Source organism: Panthera onca, chromosome C1, assembly GCF_046562875.1.
Source record: "Panthera onca isolate mPanOnc1 chromosome C1, mPanOnc1 haplotype 2, whole genome shotgun sequence".
NCBI classification, from domain to species: Eukaryota; Metazoa; Chordata; class Mammalia; order Carnivora; family Felidae; genus Panthera; species Panthera onca.
Genome location: NC_138346.1, coordinates 212341607 through 212360463, shown reverse-complemented (window position 1 = coordinate 212360463; position 18857 = coordinate 212341607). Strand labels below are relative to the sequence as shown.

At 43.2% G+C, this 18857-nt stretch overlaps 1 protein-coding gene across 12 annotated transcripts in view; it reads left to right on the top strand.

Annotated features, from left to right (window-relative positions):
- Positions 1–18857, top strand: part of VPS13D (vacuolar protein sorting 13 homolog D) — a 257776-nt gene that overhangs the window by 134541 nt on the left and 104378 nt on the right. For all 12 annotated transcript variants that reach the window (XM_078452393.2, XM_078452389.2, XM_078452388.2 and 9 more), the window contains 6 exons: positions 1497–1605; positions 7334–7497; positions 8836–8944; positions 11031–11210; positions 13530–13646; positions 14460–14609. In XM_078452393.2, the coding sequence (XP_078308519.2) occupies positions 1497–1605; positions 7334–7497; positions 8836–8944; positions 11031–11210; positions 13530–13646; positions 14460–14609 (829 nt within the window). The remainder of the gene's footprint in view (positions 1–1496; positions 1606–7333; positions 7498–8835; positions 8945–11030; positions 11211–13529; positions 13647–14459; positions 14610–18857) is intronic.

Genomic DNA, 18857 nt, shown 5'->3' with positions numbered 1-18857 from the left:
CACTCTGTTGTCCATTCAGCTGTTGATGGACATCTGTGTTGTCTCCTGTTGTTGGCCTTTGTGCTGCTATCAATGTGCCTATGCATGTATTGGTTTAAGTAATTGTTTCTGATTCCTTTGTGTGTATATGTAGGAGTGGAATTGCTGGGTTCTGTGGTATTTCTGTGTTTTAACCTGAGGAACTACTATACCATTTTCCACAGTAGCTGAATCGTTTTACATTCCCGCCAGCAACATACAAGGGCCCTGACTTCTCCACACCCCCAGCAACACTATTTTACATTTTTTGGATTGTAGCCATCCTACTGGGTGTGTGATGACTTCTCAGTGTGGTTTTGATTTGCGTTTCCTTAATAACTGATGATGTTGAGGATCTTTTCCTCTGCTAATGGGCCATTTGTGTATCTTTGGAGAAATGTCTATTCAAATCCTTTTCTCATTTTTAAATTTTTTTTTCACCTTTTTATTGTTGAACTTTAAGAGTTCCTTATATAATATGGATACAAATTCTGTATCAGATATAGGATTTGCACATATCTTCTCTCCTGTTCTTTGGATGATCTTTTTACTTTCTTGATGGTGTCCTTTGAAGGTCAGAAGTTTTTTAATTTTGTTGAAATCTAATTTATGTCTTTATTTTTGTCACTTGTGCCTTTTTTTGGTCATGAAAACTAGTTTTTAACTCCCAATTCATCGGTCCCTTTTTTGATGATGGAGATTAGTGGAAAAAGGAGAATAATCTAAATAAAATCTTACCAAAATACCTTAAAGTGGGGGGGGGGGGGCGCCTGGGTGACTCAGGCAGTTAAGTGTACGACTTTGGCGCAGGTCGTGATCTCACAGCTTGTGAGTTTGAGCCCCCATATCGTGCTCTGTGCTGATGGCTCGGGCCTGCTTTGGATCCTGTGTCTCCCTGTCTCTGCTCCTCCCCCGCTCACACTGTTTCTCTCTCTCAAAAATAAACATTAAAAAATATTTTTTAAAAAAATACCCCAAAGTGTAGGTAGGCTGCAACATTCCATAAAACTTACGATTCTTAAGCCACAGAGAAACACAACACGATCGGGTTGGAGGAAGGTGAATATGAACCCCTTGTTTTCTTTTCATTCTAGAGGGACTTCTGATTCATTGCCAAGCTTTAGGGATGCAGTGATGCTGATCTTCTGTCTGGCAAAAAGTAGAGCTAATTCTTGGACCCTTGGAATGTCTGGCTTAATTTGGGAGGAGGGGGTGCTGAAGCTATATAGTCATTCTTTTATGTCTGAATTGTAAGGCACTAGAATCATCAGGAGAGGGGAGATGTTAGTATGTTTTCTGGCAAATGAATCTGGAAACATAACCTTGATCTTTCTGCAACTTGGGTTAGACATTCTTTCGTGATGGAAAAAAAGTCTCCCCTTTACAGATGAGGTTTTAAGCATTTGCTGCTGAGTACTTGTATATATGTGCAAGTATATGTATATACACATATGTACATATGACTGTTTTAATTCCAGTTTACAGGAGGGGACAGGAAGGCCTGTGGCTTCCAGCAAGGCCACCACCTGTGCAGAGCTGGTCTTGGATGTCTCACCAAAGACACAGAGAGTCATTTTAAAGAAGAAGGTAAGAGCACTTAGCATTTGGAGTTTAGAAGGGGAGACTGTTAGCTGTGGAGGGGACTCCGGTCATGCAGTCTGGCCCCTCCTCATGCACAGGCTGGACGACTTGCTCAGGGTGGGATGCGGGGTCTCTCCTGCTCAAGTTGCTGTTCTTCCTCCTGTCCTGTGACATCTGCTCTAGGAATTCCAAGCCCTTCTCATCTTCGATGCCCTTTTTGGAGAACTTATCTTTTAAATTCATTTTTTTCCCGAGTCATGATTTGCTGTTCTCAGTACTCTCTTTTTCCATTGAAATGGCTCCCCAGTCTACTGTTTCCTAAACTGAACGGAAAAATGATCAAACTGACAACTTTCCCCCTTTTTATGCCGACACACGTTCTTTCCAAGGGTCAGTTTAGGGAAATGTTTCCGCTAATAGACCTACGTATAGAGAGGAAGGCAGGCAAATCTGGCCGGAAGCAGCACAGATGGCAGACGGACTGGCGATAAGTAGTTCAAACCTCAACACGAAAGGTGCCTGAGAACTCAGAGGCGTAGAAGTGACTTTAAGAGGAAGGAGATTACTGATGATGATGATTTAAAACCTGTTTACCTGACGGCTGTGTTCCAGAAGATTTTGCATAATGTAAATCACACAGTCCCAAAATAACCCTGGTAGAGAGTGTCTCTTTACCAGTTGCCCGGATGGGGACAAAGGACCCCTTTTATCACCAGAGGTGGTGGCGCGTGTGTCAGTGGCGTTGCCTCACCTGGATGTGAGTTTGTACAGCTCTTAGCAAATTTGTAACTGGGGAACCAACCAGGCAGGTTCAAATCATTCAAGCGAAACTTGAATACGTGTGTTTTTAATTCACTTTTACATTTTTAACAGCTTTACTGAGATGCATTTCATATACAGGCCCCCCACTTAAAGTGTACAGTTCAGTGCTTTGCAGTATATCCACAGATACGTGCAAGCAGCATCACACTCAACTTCGGAACATTTCAGCACCTCTAGAAGAGACCCTGTGTCTCTAGCTCTGACGCCACTTTTTTCTTGCTCTGCAGCCCTAAGCAGTCACTCATCTACTTTCTGTCTCTGCGTCCTTCCCTGTCTGGGCTTGCATATGATTGGTGTTTTATGAGCGGCCTCTTAGGCTTAGCGTGGTGTTTCCAAGGTTCACCCATCCGTCACCCTATCAGTACTTGTAATTCTTCTGTTCCACCCATTCAAAGTCACTTAATTCAGGTTTGCTTACCGTGTTCTCACACTCCATGGGAGGCCGCGCTTACGTGTGAGATGCATTTTGGAAATAAGATTTGGGGATGGTGACAACTAAAGAGACCACGAGCCATAGTAATTGAAAGCGCCCAGTTCTGGAGGCTTTTATGGGGGAATTGTGAAGAAGAAAATTTGGAAAAGCAATAATCTAAAAATAGAAAGCAGCGAGTCCGACAAGTCCAGTGAATTGAAAAAATAAGTGGCAGAGCGTCCTTGGAAATGATGTTGTCAGATGGCTTTCAGAGAATGTTCAAGTCGAGGAGGATGTTAGCATGAATGGAAACGAACTCGGGAGTAACATGATTTACCAGCTGGGATTGGATCATCGGGTGTGATCAGCAAAACAGCAATGTCAAATAGCTGTGTAATCTCCAAGGACTAGGGGACTGTTAAGCAGAGAAAAGCAAATTTTTTTATGAAGTAGCAGAAACACTTTGAAGAGGATGTGATAATTTATGTAACATTTTTACTGTTAATTTCCTTTGATGGGGATGAAAAATGGCACCTAGGAGGGTGGATATAAATAAGTTATGCTGATGTCCAAAACCAAGCGGAGTTCTAAGAATTAGCATTAGCAACGGGACTTCTGCTCTTTAGTCAGGAACAAAGAGAGTGACATTTTAGATTGTCGATTGGTTGGTTGGGTTTTTGTTTTTGTTGGTGTTTTTTGTTTTTTGCTTTTTTTTTAAATTTTTTTTAATGTTTTTATTTATTTTTGAGACAGAGAGAGACAGAGCATGAGCAGGGGAGGGGCAGAGAGAGAGGGAGACAGAATCTGAAGCAGACCCCAGGCTCCCAGCTGTCTCACAGAGCCCGACGCGGGGCTCGAACTCACGGACCGTGAGATCATGACCTGACCTGAAGTCGGACGCTTAACCGACTGAGCCACCCAGGCGCCCCTGTTTTTTACTTTTTATACTGAACGAATCTCAAACGTAAGAGAAAAATGGGCAGAAATTCTATAGAAGTGATGCTGTGGTTTTGATTCGTCCTGTTACTGTTGGTGCTTTAGCACTAGAGGAAGGTGATGGCTGCTGGCCTTCTGTACCGTGAGCTGAAGTTTCTGTCTTGCCCTCATATTTAGTAAAGACCTTGTGGACAGGTACTTTGAGACTGTGTAGATATCCTGAACCTCATCACAGTTGCTGTGTGTTACGTATGCGTATTAGCCTGAACTTGTATAACGAAATACTACAGACCGGATGACTTGAATAATGGGAATTTATTTCTCACAGTTCTGGAGGCTGGGAGGTACAGAATCAGGGTGCTGGCCCTTTGGTTCCCTGCTGAGGGCCCACGTCCTGGCTTGTAGACTTGTGCCTTCTCGCGGTGTCCTCAAATGGCAGAGACTCTAGGGTGGGGGGGAGAAAGCAAGCTCGGTGTCTGTTCTTGCAACGGCACTAAGTCCATCAGGAGAGCCCCCCTCGTGCGCCCTTGTCTAAACCTAATTACCACCCAAAGGTTCCATTTCCAAATACCGTCAAAGTTTCGGGTGAGGTCTCCAACATGAGAATTTGGGGTGGGTGTGGCAGTGTCCTCCATAGCGTCGCGTCTGTCGTGGGTATGGATTCCTCTTTTACTCAGCGTGTTACCTGTTACTGTCAGGATACGTTTAGTGCTCAGTTCCCGTATTTGGCCCGTGGGAGCTCTTCAACCTTCTGTGTCCATTGGACGTATGCCCCTCAGTCCTTGAACACTTCCTTACTTTCTAACACAGCAGGTTATTCTGGGCTCATCTGAACTTTCCCTGCTGCTTTTCTGGGTTTGCCACTTCTGATCCCTCTTATCCGAGAATGGGAGTTAGAAAGCTAAGCTGTATACACTGGGTGCACTTGTCATGGTGGTGTTGTTTCCAGGCTCTCCCAGGGCACAGAGCTAGGGCTTTCACGTGTGCTTGGACTATGTATACCTGCACACCTGCGCACACACGCATGCCGTAATACAGGTGCACACACAGATGTGATACACGTGCATGTACACACGCATATCTCATATACAGACATATTTTGCATATTTCTGTATCTCTCCATCTTAAAAACCAGCAGTTCTCACTGATTCTTTCCAATTCCAGTCCCACATCACAAATTGATCTTGCACCCCATCCCTGTATAAACAGCCCGCTCCCTGGCTCCGGCTCTCATCTCCACATCCTGGACAGCACCCCTTCCACCCTGCCCCTCACAGGAATGCCCTTCTCCCCTCTCTTCATCTCTGACCATCCACACGAAGCCTTCGTCCCCCAGTCCCGTGTGAGGATCATCACCCGCCTTGGGCTTCAGCACCGCACTCTGGGCTGTCCGCCCCCCACCCCAACACCCACAATCCCCATGGACTTCTGTCCTCCTCGGTGTCATCTAAAGGTTTTAGGGCTAAATTGTGAGGGAAGGGGGGTAGGGAACTGGAAGGACAGTGGTACAGCTCAGATTTTTACATGGAAATGTTGGTAGTTTCCAACTATGATGAGTCTGTACATAAAGGCAGACAGTAGAGGAATGCATGGATGAAAACTTGATTTCATAAAGCATCTGTGCTTAGATTCCCGATCTGGAACACCTGCAGGGTAATTGAGATACTTTGCCATGTGGATTTGGCGCCGTGGGTAGACGGACTCTCCCACTGCGAACAGAGACGTGAGCCTGTGGGGACTTCAGAGGGAGACACAGAGGTCTGTTCCGTCTCTATAGACGTGGGAGGCGGCAGCGCGGGAGAGACAGCACCCTCCCTTAAAGACGTATGATATCTGGTATTTCACGTTCCTCCCTGAACCTCATTTTCTTCCCGATCCAGCAGGTTTGGGAGAAGGATCAGCTAAGATGAGGTACATAAAGTGCTGTGTAAAGAACTGTGGTCAAAATGACACAGCAGACATTTATTGAGGTCATACCCTGTGCCAGGCATGCGCTGAGTGCCTTCTATTTGTTACACTTATCACAAGAACCCTAAACGATAGCTAATTTCCCCCTTTGACAGATCAGGAAACAGAAGCTCTGAGGGATTGAGTAACCTGTCCAAGGTCACTCAGCTGGTAAATGGTGCGGCCCGGTTTCAAATCCTGGCATTTGGAATTCATATTCGTATTATGTCGTTAGTTTTTACTCTGTAGAATGTGAGGTGCCGGGGTGGCTCGGTTGGTTAAGTGTCTGACTCTGGCTCAGGTCATGATCTCACCGTTTGTGCGTTCAAGCCCTACATTGGGCTGTCGGCATAGAGCCCGCATTGAATCGTCTCGTCTGTCCCCTTCTCTCACTGCCCCTTCCCTGCTTGTGCTCGCTCTCTCTCTCTCCTCTCTCTCAAAAATAAATAAACATTAAAAAAGAAAATGTAACGCGGAAGTTGTCTTTCCAACGCGGGGGCAGCATGGTACCCAGACCCAGTTTATGGTACCCACAAGTTTGTCACTCTGGAGGAGCTCCCAGCTGGTGAGAGTGGATGTCATCCTGATGGGTCCAGCCGGAGTATATGTTCACCCAGCAAGAATTCTAGTGGTTAGGTGTTACTGAACCAGAACCAGCCACATCGTGTTAGGAAGGCCGTGTGAGCAGAATGGTTAAGCATGTTGACCTTGAAATCAGGCTGTGGAAGTGAACTCCCCACTCCACCACCTCCAGGTCATGTGACCACGGGAAAGCGTCCTCATCTCACTGAACCGTAACTTCCTCACCTGTGAGTAAGGACAGTAAGAGGATATATGTCATTGGATTGTTTTGAGGGTCAAATGAGGACTGAATGAATAAATCCCGTGGATCACTGGCTGGCACATAGTAAATTCTCAATAAGTATTATTATTATTACTTCTTGAATATAGCGGATTTTATACACCTCCGTGGATTGACCTGGAAGTCAAGTGCTGCTTGTAAAATATTCCTAAGAAGAAACTATATTTAAAATTAGCAGCAATCACCTTAGCATAACCTTTGAATTCAGTCAACCTAATATTTGAATACAATTAATCTGTAAATTAGAATCCCTCAATATAGTCTACTTCCACTAGAAACACAGGAAGGGAGAAGACATCTGGTAAATTCTGGTTGTCTGCCAGTTATGAGGATTACCAGTGATCACATATAAAGACTATCATATATACTCTGTATAATTGGATCCCTCTCTAAGGTCAGGGCACCCGAGGGTCACCATCTGGAACAGCACTTATCCTAGCGGTGCAGCTAATGGAGATTAGACCGAACCTCAGCTCACTAGTTTGCTCAGAAAATACCAAGTATATGAGACGAAGACATTTTCTAAGTTTACATTGTTCGTAATTTGGGGTTGTTTGGTTGACGAGTTCAGTGTATTTCATCCTAGGTGCAGCTCAGGATTGACGACAATGGAAGTTAGAATTGTATAATGTGGAAAATGTCTTTTAGTATGGCTTTGAATTGAGAACTTAGCCCTTGTGTGCAGCTCTTGACTCCCTTACCTGAAGCCTGGCTGCCTGTGACCGCTTCCTGTGTCCTTGCGTCTCTGCCCTCAGGAGCCCGGGAAGCGCTCCCAGCTGTGGAGGATGACCGGCACGGGCATGCTGGCCCACGAGGGGTCTTCGGTGCCCCACAACCCCAACAAGCCCTCTGCGGCCCGCTCCCCCGAGGGTTGCGCCATCTTAGACATCGCTGGCCTTGCTGCAGTGACTGACAACAGGTGATTTTCTAAACATGTGAATTCTTTGCTTCCAAACTCAGTTTCAGTGGAAATACACACCAAAAAGTGAGACCGTAAATGAAGTAAGAATTTGTATCTTTATATTTGTATTTTTTTTCAGTGAAAGACCTGTCGTGTTCCCAAATACAAGTTTTGAGCCTTTGTTTGTTTGTTTGTTTTTAATATTATTTATTTATTTTTATTTGAGAGAAAGTGAGAGAGCAAGAGCACAGACGGGGAGAAGGACAGAGGGAGAGCAAGAGAGGGAGAGGGAGATAATCCTAAGCAGGCTCCACACTCAGCTCGGAGCCCAACACGGGGCTCGATCCCACGACTCTGGGATCGTGACTTGAGCCGAAACTAAGTCAGAGACACAACTCACTGAGCCACTCAGGCACCCTGAGCAGTTGGGTTTTTTTGGTTTTTGTTTGGGGTTTTTTTGTTTTTTTTTTTTTTGGTCTTTCTAAGAATTTTGTTAAATATTTCAAAAGCAGAAGTGAATTATTGAGAGAACAATCAAAGATGTTTTTATGATGAACTCTTTGGGTTCAGATTGGTTATTAGGGACAGATAAGTTATTTGATTTGCCTATGCCTTAGTGTCTTTATGCAGTCAGTTTATTTTTTTCCAGTTAATACCTTCCAAAATTCACTTCCAAAATGACTTTACATAACTTACAAGTGAAAACCCAACATAAAAGTAATTGGGAATTAAACAGAAAAAAGTCTCTTGAAAATATTTCAAGATCTTTTTAGCACATAGCCCTTCTCAGACTGCCTGTCGCTGTGGGAATGCAGGAACCTGCTCATTACATCTAGTAGAATCCTTAAAAGTACCAGTACTCCTTTGTGTCCTCCTGTTTATTGCTTTCCGTTTTGGCTTATTCCTCCTCTCTCATTAAGAGATACTTAGCTATCACGAGATTCCAGGCTACCTGCCCATTAGGGGGTGGGTGGGTGGGTGTGTGTGTGTGTGTGTGTGTGTGTGTGTGTGTGTGTGGTTTGTTTGTTTATTTATTTTAATGTTTATTTTTGAGAGAGAGAGACAGAGTGTGAGCAGGGGAGGGGCAGAGAGAGAGGGAGACACAGAATCCGAAGCAGGCTGCAGGTTCTGAGCTGTCAGCACAGAGCCTGACGCGGGGCTGAAACCCATGAACCATGAGACCATGACCTGAGTGGAAGTCAGATGCTAAACCAACCGAGCCACCCAGGCGTCACCTGCCCATTAGGTTTTAAAAGTGGAGGATGTTGGAAGAAAGAGCAAAACCACGATCCCGATATTCTCTTCAGGCCGAATGTATTTGACTCAGAGTATTCATTGCACTCTTCTGTGTTCCAGATATGAGCCACTGATGCTAAGAAAGCCTGATCGCAGGCGAAGCACAACTCAGACGTGGAGTTTCCGAGAAGGAAAACTGACCTGTGGGCTACATGGGTTGGTTGTCCAGGTCAGTAGTGTTTGTAGCAAGCTGTGTTGGAGCCCTCTTTGAAACAAAGTATCAATTAGTATATACACAATGTGTTGCTGAATGGGGAAAAGTAATTCCAGAGCAAGGGAAAGTCAAGAAACTTGTTGTGCATCTCTATGCACTTATAGGGGAAATATTTTTTAAGGTGATAATATATGAGAACTGTATTGGGAGTGGTTGCCTGAAAGTAATGGGATTTTTTCCTTGGCTTATCTGGTTGTTTTTCTTTGGTGATATAAGTGGTAAGTTTTAAAAGAAAGAAAGAAAAATGCCAGCAAAGAGCCCACTGCTAAGTTAGGTGCAGTAGTTTTAGGCCTGTGAAGTTAATGTGGCATCTACACCAGTCTTCGGTGAAGTGTTCTAGGAGATGGTGAGTAATCGTCGTGGGCTCTCCATTCTCCAGACTCTGTCAATTTCTGCATTCTTAGTGGTACCCAAATAAGCGTTTAATTGTTGTAGCAAATGTCAGAATGAAAATTGCTGGTCGGTGTCCTCTGTCCTCAGCCAGTCTACGCCACGATAAGCCGCCAGGTACTTCATAAGCAAATACGTGTTTGGAAAATTACCAGGAGTTTGGATTTTCTGCCCTTCTGGCTTCATGTGAGAAATGAGACCATGGGTCTGAGATGAGTTGATAGGAAGTTCTGTGTCAGAGGCTTGGGCCGAGGGCTGAACAACATGGGGGACAAGGAGCGTTTCTGCCTCAGCCCAGGGCTTTGCCCAAAAGTTAAACACTGGAACACCAGGCCTTCGCCAGAGAACTCTTGGTGCTTGTCCCTGGTGGAAACCAGGCTGTCCCTCCAAAATGGGAGACTGTTCTCCAGGGCACTGAGCAAAACTGTAAGGAGCCTCTGCCTGCTGTTTGGTGAGACTTATTTTCTTTATCTCTGTTGCCCTGAGCTTTTTTCATCAAAGACGAGCTGCTTACTTCTGTGAAGCACACATCTGGAACGGATTTGTGATTTTCAATTAGCAATATAATTCAGGCTTCTGGAGGCAAGAGAGGGTGTGTTATAATTGTTGGGCCCCATGTCTGACCCTGACTTTACTTCCAGTTTGTTCCTAAAGCCCATGTAATTCAGATTCTCTCAGAGTACCCCCACCCGCACCAAAAAATCTTTTTCTGGTGTGTTGTTGCTTCTCGAATCCATTACATCATTTCTCTGCTTGTGAGTGACCCTATAATAACAGTATTCAGCAGAGCAAAGTGTGCTTTGGTTAGGGAAATAAGCTTGTTTCAATCTTCCCTGTTCTAAAGAAAGTAATCGAAGGCATTAACCATCTCCTGACACTGCCCTGATAAGGCTGCGTACACACTTTATTTCTGAACTTACAACAGTCGTAAAAAGCTTTCTCCATGTTGAAATGTGTTCTTTAAACCCAGCTTGAAGTTTCCTCTTGATTACTCAGTATTTAAAAATTAACAAAGGGGGTCGAGATACTCTAGCCATTGTCTTCTCTAGCCCTGTATCTGCTGTCTCGTTGGCATTGTCCTGTAGACTTCCGTTTTGCTCAGGGCAGATAGCAGAAGATACTTTTCTCCAAAGGTCTGAATATCTGGCTCTCAGGTGACATTCACCATTCCCGGTTTCATTTTAGAACAGGTGTCATCTTCTGAATATTTGAGCTGACTGTCCAACCACAGGCCTGTTTGGGGAGGTTTTCAACTCTACAATTTGCTTCTTATTGGAGAGTTGAATGACAGTTGTAATTGCTTTATTTTCAGAATGTCTTAGGGTTTTAAGCAAACCCAAAATGAGAAACAGGGCAACAGGGCTTTGGTACTTTTTTAAAGCTTATCTTAATGACTAGAAGTTATTACTAAACCAACATACTCTATTCTTACTCAGAATTCTCTTCATTCGTGTAGCGTAACTATCTGTCTTGCCCAGGTAATCCTCCTGGTTTTCATCTTCTGCAAAGCTGAAAAAATAGTAAATGTTTTTGTTAAGAATGGACCATGACCCTTCAAAAGAGAATTTACATTTGATAACTTGTTTCAAATGATATGTTAAGTTGTCAGAGCCAGGGCCTCTCCTTTTCTTACACATCTTTATTCTTTCAGGCCAAAGGAGGGCTTTCTGGTTTGTTTGACGGAGCTGAAGTTGTTCTTGGTCCTGATACTTCCATGGAGCTTTTGGGGCCAGTGCCACCTGAACAACAATTTATCAACCAAAAAATGAGGCCTGGTTCTGGAATGTTATCCATCAGAGTCATCCCAGACGGACCGACTAGAGCCCTCCAGGTGATGATTTATCCTGAGAATTGACATGAATCTCGCTGTGCTTTCCCCCCACACATTGGTTAGGCATTCAACAAATATTTATGGAAACATTTTTCTGGTTATGAGGATATGATGTCTTCATTTATAAAATGGGGGCAAGACCTGCCTCACAAAGTTGTTATAAGAATTGAAACTATAAAAATACAAGATGATATTAAAAAAAGTATATGAATTCAAGAAGGTAATGCCAAGAATGCTACATATTATTATTTTTATTATCGTTCATCATATATTGTTAATCTTCCAATAATTGCCATATCAGTGGCATTAACAACAAGACACACGAGGTCCCTGATCACACAATGACAGTATTGTGTTTTGAGAGCAGGAGGGGAGGGTGTTACATTGCATATATAGAAAGGATTTGTATTCCCAGGTTTGGAGGCTTGGGGATCCTAAGAGAAGTAATACTTAAGCTGAGGTCTAAAGGTTAACTGAAAGGAATTATGTTAGCCAGATCAAGAGGAAAGGTAGAGGGGCTGTGCCCAAATAATAAGAGTGTTCGTCCCACAGTTATTTATCGAGCGCTTATTGGAGCCGGGTACGATGCGAGGTACTGAGCACATACGGTATTTGGAAAGTTGATAAGTGAAGGCCTGGAGATAAAAGGGAGACACCCGACTGGCGCTGAGTCTATGCTCAAAAGTAAGGCTGGGGCCAGATTATTAAAAGCCTGATACATGCTACCAATTTTGGGGGTTTTCTGTGGCAGTGAGGAGTCAGGGAATGACGTGAGCAGAAATGTTTTTCGCTCGCTCGCTCTGTCTGCAGCGTGGAGGATGGGAGTGGAGGAAAACTGGAGATAGAAGACCAGCTGAGGGGCCGCTACAGCATTGCAGATGAGGGTGTGTGGCCCCGATTCAAGCAGGTGGCAGGGGTAGGGCTGAAGAGGTTGGAGAGAAACAAGTAGAAATGGAAGCTTATTAAGGAGGAGAGTCCGACAGATTTCCTGATTGATGGAAGGTGAGAATGAGAGGAAGGAAGGAGTCAGGAATGGCTTTCAGGATTTTGATTTGGGCAAGTAGGACAATAATCCATGTCACTAAGACATGAACACTGAAGAGACTTCTGAGAGGAATGGGGAGTTAAGTTTTGGACTTGTTAGATATGTTGTCCACGTGAAAATGTCCAGAAATCAGTGTAAATATGGGTGGGACGCTCGGGAGAGATGTGCTGGAGGTCATGTGCTTAGGTCAGGGTGTAATTAGAGAGCTGAGGAGAAAAGGAAAGAGGCTGGTGTGTAAGGGTGAACTGTCTGAGGAAGTTCGTCATAATCTACAATATCTTTTCTAAAAGCACCCTTCTTGGGTGCCTGGGTGGCTCAGTCGGTTAGGTGTCCGACTTCGGCTCAGGTCACGATCTCATAGTCGGTGGGTTCGAGCCCCACGTCGGGCTCTGTGCTGACAGCTCGGAGCCTGGAGCCCGCTTCGGATTCTGTGTCTCCCTGTTTCTCTGCTCCTCCCCAAATCATGCAGTCTCTCTCTGTCTCTCAAAAATAAAATAAAACATTTAAAAAATAAAAAAAAATGAAAGCACCCTTCTTGAGGCGGCTGCCTGGCTCAGTTGGTTAAGCATCAGACTCTTGGTTTGGGCTCAGGTCATGATCTCATGGTTCGTGAGATTGAGCCCTGTATCGGGCTCTGTGCTGACAGTGTGGAGTCTGTTTTGGATTCCTCTCTGCCCCTCCAACCCTGCTCAAAAAATAAATAAACATTGTAAAAAAAAATTTTTTTTTTTTTACATTTATTTATTTTTGAGAGAGCACAAGTGGGGGAGGGGCAGAGAGGGAGACAAAGAATCCGAAGCGGGCTCCAGGCTCTGAGCTGTCAGCACAGATCCCGACGCGGGGCTCGAACCCACGAAACGTGAGATCGTGACCTGAGCCGAAGTCGGACGCTTAACTGACTGAGCCACCCAGGTGCCCCTATAAATAAATACTTAAAAATAAAATAAAAGCACCCTTCTTTTAAGACAAATGTTGAATGCAGTGATCTTGAGGTTTGCGTATTTTGACTTGACCTGTATAATTCTAGATCACCTGCATATGCCTCCCCCTGCTCCCCCATATGAGGTTCTCATGGTCTGCAGCTTGGCATTTGCCATGTAGACTTAAAACCAAGTTTACTTCATTATTACATAAGTCTTACTTGGCAGTGCTTTGGAAACCATGAACTTCCACAGGATGGTTGAGCAGATAGTGACTTTTGATCTATCTAGTTGGTATGGAATAGGTTTCACTGTGGAAGTATGAGCCCTCTCAGTATAGTGTTTTGACCTCAGATAACAGATTTCTCCCAACGGAAAAGTGACCGTTCATCATATGAAGTGGGTGAGCTTCCTGTAACTGAACAAGAGGTACAGAAATTGAAGAATCCAGACACAGAGCAGGAATTAGAAGTAAGTTTTGAGTATTGCACACTTATTTCTTTATCAGAAATTTGTTTAGAGTTTTGCTCTGTGGTTTTTCTCAGTTTTAGACCTCTTTTCTCTCTGCCCTCTGTGAATTCTAAATATGGCTGTTGCTTCATGGTGTTTACTGTTATCACAACATGTATGTGTGAATATGTTAATTAAATGATAGCTAAAGTTGAATCCGAATGTAACAAATGTTGCTAAAGTAAGATGACAATAAAGAAAGCTAAATGATTTGAATTTACACAGGACTGAAGGTCGAGAATAACGCAACTAGATTTTTTTTGAGGGGCCCCAGCTTTCTCTTGTTGTCTTTCTTCCTCTCTCCCTGTTTGGGCATTGGAAAGTAAAAAGTTTGAAAAGGAACATGAAGTGAACATGAAAATGCACACTTACTGGATATTTATTTAGTGATTTTTTTTTAATTAAGGACCTATAGGTAAAGCACTGTGTCGGATATTACAAATTTCAGTGAATGACTTACTAAAAGCTTGCATCCCAAAAAGGGAGAAAGATTTTCAAAAATTATTTTCCTGTAACGAAATGCAGAATGTCCTCAGAGCTCCGAGAGAGTATCATCATATCACTTTGGAGTTCTGGGTGGGGTGGGCACTGTGCCTGGAGAGAAAGGCGCCTGGCGAGACGACGGAGCTGGGTAATACGATTCTGCTCTAAGTGCTTTTCTTCTGCTCAGAGGTAAAGTAGAGGGATTCAAAGCCATTTCTTTCCTTGTCCTCTCCTGGCTACCTTGGCCTCTGTTTGAGACTGTCACTGTGTTGTATTTTGGTTTCCTTTCAGGTGCTTGTGAAGTTAGAAGGTGGAATTGGGTTGTCCTTAATTAATAAAGCCCCAGAAGAACTGGTCTTTGCAAGTCTTACAGGAATCAATGTGCACTATACACAGTTGGCAACCAGTCACATGCTCGAACTCAGCATACAGGATGTGCAGGTAAGGCGGGCAGTTCTCAACTTATTAATCCGCCTGTGTTCTTGCTGAACACCCAGCCAGATGCAGTGTTTGGCGTCCTAAAAACGTTAATGTTTCAGCAGCGATCTTATCATGACCTTCAGGGCTGGGGATGGGTTTTGTTCCCCTAGCCGGACTGGAAACACTAATAACATATGTGACAGGGGGAAGAGTCTCCAGAAAGTCTTGCGTTCCCAGTGAACTATAATTAGCCCTCGGCTGAGCACTGCTCCAGACCTGCCTAACAAATCATAAAAGGAAACTCTGAAAGGATCGATCTGTTTCCAAGTAATTTAACTGTATCCCTGAACAAAGCTTAAGACTTAATGGGATATAAAAATATTCAACACCCAACAAAGTCAAATTCACAAGATCTGGCATCCTGTCAAAAATTACCAGGTGTGCAAAGGGGTAGGAAAACAAAATATATAATGAGATAATCAGTCGAACTGACCCAGAGCTAACACAGATGTTAGAATTTTCAAAGAAGAACATTAAAACTGTTATTATAACTACATTGTACATGTTCAAAAAGGTAGAGACCTAGAAGATACGAGAAACTTAGACTTCTAGAGATTAAAATGAAAAACACACTGCATTCAATTAATAGCAGATGACACAGTACAGAAAAAAGATTAGTGAACTTGAAGACATAGCAATAGAAATTGTCCAAATTGAAATGCCCAGAGAAAAAAATCATCCGTAAAAAGAAAACAGCATCAGTGACCTAGGGGACAACCTCAAGCAACCTAACACACAGATGATTGGAGTCCCCGAAGGCCAAGATTGAGAGGAGGGCATATAAAAAATAGTGGAAGAAATCTTGGTCCTAAATTTTCCAAACTTAATGAAAACTAAACTCACAGGCAGAAGAAGCTCAAGCACAAATCCAAAGACACACGTGCACATGCATGCAGAGGAAACTGTACCGCGGTGCGTTATAATTAACCGTGATAAGTCATCCAGATTAAACAAGACATGTCACGTGCAGCAGCAAAGGTGAGAGTGGCAGCCGACTGCTCATTGGGAACCGTGCGAGTGACAGGACCATACACAACATCTTTAAAGTACTGGAAGGAGGAAAGACTGTCAACCTAGAATTCTATACCCAGCGACTGTGTCTCTCCAAAACAAGAGCAAAATAAAAATGTTTTTAGACATACAAATCTAAAAGAACTCATTCCCGGCAGATTCACGCTAAAAAGATAAAAGTTAAAGAACATCATTCAGGCACAGGGAAGTGGTAGCAGCTGGAAATCTGGGTCTGCGTAAAGGAACGAAGAGTACCTGAAATGATAAGTACGTGGCTGAATCTATAAGATTATTTTCTAATTGTTTAGATCTCTTTAAGAAATGATCAACTGCTTAGACAAAAGTAACAGCACTGTGTTTTGGGGTAGGACATGTCGGACATGTCAGAATAAAGTGAATGACAACCATAGCATGAAGTCTGGAGGGGAGAAATGGACGTGTATTAACTGTAATGTTAATACATGTGAAGGAGTATGCTGTCCTTTCAACAAAAATTGGTAAGTTAAAGATGAATACTATAGGGGCGCCTGGGTGGCTCAGTCGGCTGGGCGTCCGACTTCAGCTCAGGTCACGATCTCACAGTTCGTGGGTTCGAGCCCCTCGTCGGGCTCTGTGCTGACAGCTCAGAGCCTGGAGCCTGTTTCAGATTCTGTGTCTCCCTCTCTCTCTGACCCTCCCCTGTTCATGCTCTATCTCTCTCTGTCTCAAAAATAAATAAACGTTAAAAAATAAAAAAATTTAAAAAAAAAGATGAATACTATAAATCCTAAAGCAACAAAGAGCTACCACTAATAATCCGACAAAGGAGATAAAATGGATAATCCGAGAGAAGGCAGAAAAAGCAGAAAACTTGGGAAAGAGTGGGTAAGACAAATAGAAAACAAATAGCAAGATGATAGACTCATTCGGACCTAATTGTATCAATTAAATGAATGTAGATGCTACAAACACCTCCAATGAAAAGGCAGAGATGATCAGATGGGATTAAAAAAAGCAAGTTCCAATTATATGCTGCCTCCAAGAAACATTTTAAATATAAAGGCACAAATAGGTGAAAAAGAGAAGAATGGAAAAAGACATACTGAGCTAGGCCTAGTCATGAGAGTGGAATCATAAGAGAGTGATTCACTGGTAGTGATTCTGATTACCATCAGAATCAATTGCAGAGCAAAGCATATTACCAGGAATAAGGAAGAGAATTTCCTAACGATAAAAGAGTGTGTCAGGAGGCCATAACGATCCTATTTACATACCTGATTGTGGGGCTTTGAAATATAGGAAGCAAAAATTGATAGCACTGAAAGAAGAAATGAACAAACACATGGTTATAGTAGGAGATTCCGTTGCCCTCTGTGAATAATCGATAGAATAAGCACATAAGCAGCAAGTAATCACAGCCGTACTAGATTTGAATAGCACTCCCAGCCAGGGAGACCTAATTGACATTTATCCAGCAGTCCACCTAGCAACAGCAGAGAACACGTTCTTCTCAAGTGCAGGTGAAACATTTCTAAGAGAGACCCCATTCTGGACCAGGAGACAATTCCCAAGGGCAAAAGGACTCAAGTCACACGGTATGTCCTTTGATCACAATGGAATCAAATTGAAATAACAGAAAGATAGCTGGAAAAATCCCCCAAATGTTTAGAAACTATAAAACACACTTCTGAATAGCCCATGGGTCAAAGAAACCAATAGAAATCTAATAGAAATTAGGAAATATTTTGAACTGAATGAAGATGAAAAAACGACATCTCAGAATCAGCGGAACGCCACTCACTGAACCTGTACCGAAGTGAGATTTATAGCGCTAAATATTAGAGGAGAAAGGTCTGAAAACCATGAATTCAGGTGTCATCTTAAGAAACTGAACAACAACAACAAATTAAGCCCAAAATAAACAGAAGAAAGGAAATAATAAAAATCCCAATGGGAATCACTGAAAAAGAAACCAGCAACTACAGTAAAAAAACAAAACAAAACAAGAAAGCCCTCAAAAGCTGGTTCTTTGAGAAGATCCGTAAAGTTAGCAGTCCTCTAATGAGTCTGATCAGGAGAAAAAAAGAGAAGACACAAATTACTGATACCAGGAATGGGAGACGTGCCAGACAAGCCCCAGACGTGACAGTTCTCTGGGAATGGAGCTTTTAGGGGAGCTGGAAGCTGGTCCCCGCCCCTCCCCCACTGGCTGCCAGGGTACGGGGCTGTTGGTTTTCGAGGCCTCTTTGGACCTGGAGAAAGCGGATGGGAAAGGATCATGGGAACGCCACAGAGCTCACCGTTCTTGCTGAGTTTCCAGTAACTGATCCCTGGGTCGTTGCAAGCCTTTGGTTAACTCGGAGTTCTGAAAAGGTTGATTTTGACAGTTTCTGCCAGAGTTTTGTTGTCACGCCAAGACAGCTCTTCTCTGGTAGCATCACACTTGCAGGCCTTTATCCCAGCCTCCACCAGGGTTGACGTGTCCAGGAAAACACTTCCTGGTAAATATTTCCAGAAGGATCCAAAGACCTAGACTGTACTTCCTTCCCCAGGTGGGCAGCCTCCTGCTCCCGCTCACGGCATGTACTTCCATCGCGCCGAAACCCCTTTTCAGAAAAACGTTTTCTTTTATCCTGTATCACAAAGAGCAGATAGTTCAGGCTAATCACATCCCATTTGTTTGAGGACAGATAGAAAGTTAATATCTTGTGCTTCTAATTTCTTTGTCTTTCATTTTTGACCTTCCAGAGGAAGATCCATGGAGTCATCTGTTCTTTGTGAATTTCATTAACTTTTTAATTAAAAATTTTTTTTTCTACTACAATACCTTTTGATTTAATGTGTGCTGTAAATCATAGAAAATAGATTTGAGTGTTTACTATGATTACAGCACTGTGAGAATGAACATTTCAAAATAGAAAATACAGTCCCGTCCTTAGGGAGCATCTAATCTAATTGGAGAATAAAACTAGAATTCCTAACTCTTACACATCTTGTATCAAATATGTTTGGGGAAAGAACAAAGGAGAGGTCAGACCAGGGTGAGAACTTTCCTGTTCTTTCCTCTATTGGATATGACAGGTGATTCATTCACTCAGTAAAGTCTTAAGCATCAGCTGTATCTGGAGATACAGTCATAACTCAGAAGATGAGGTTTCTGCTCTCTTTGGGTAACAGCCGAGAGAAGAAGTCAGCCGATAAATATGCAAGCCAGTGAAT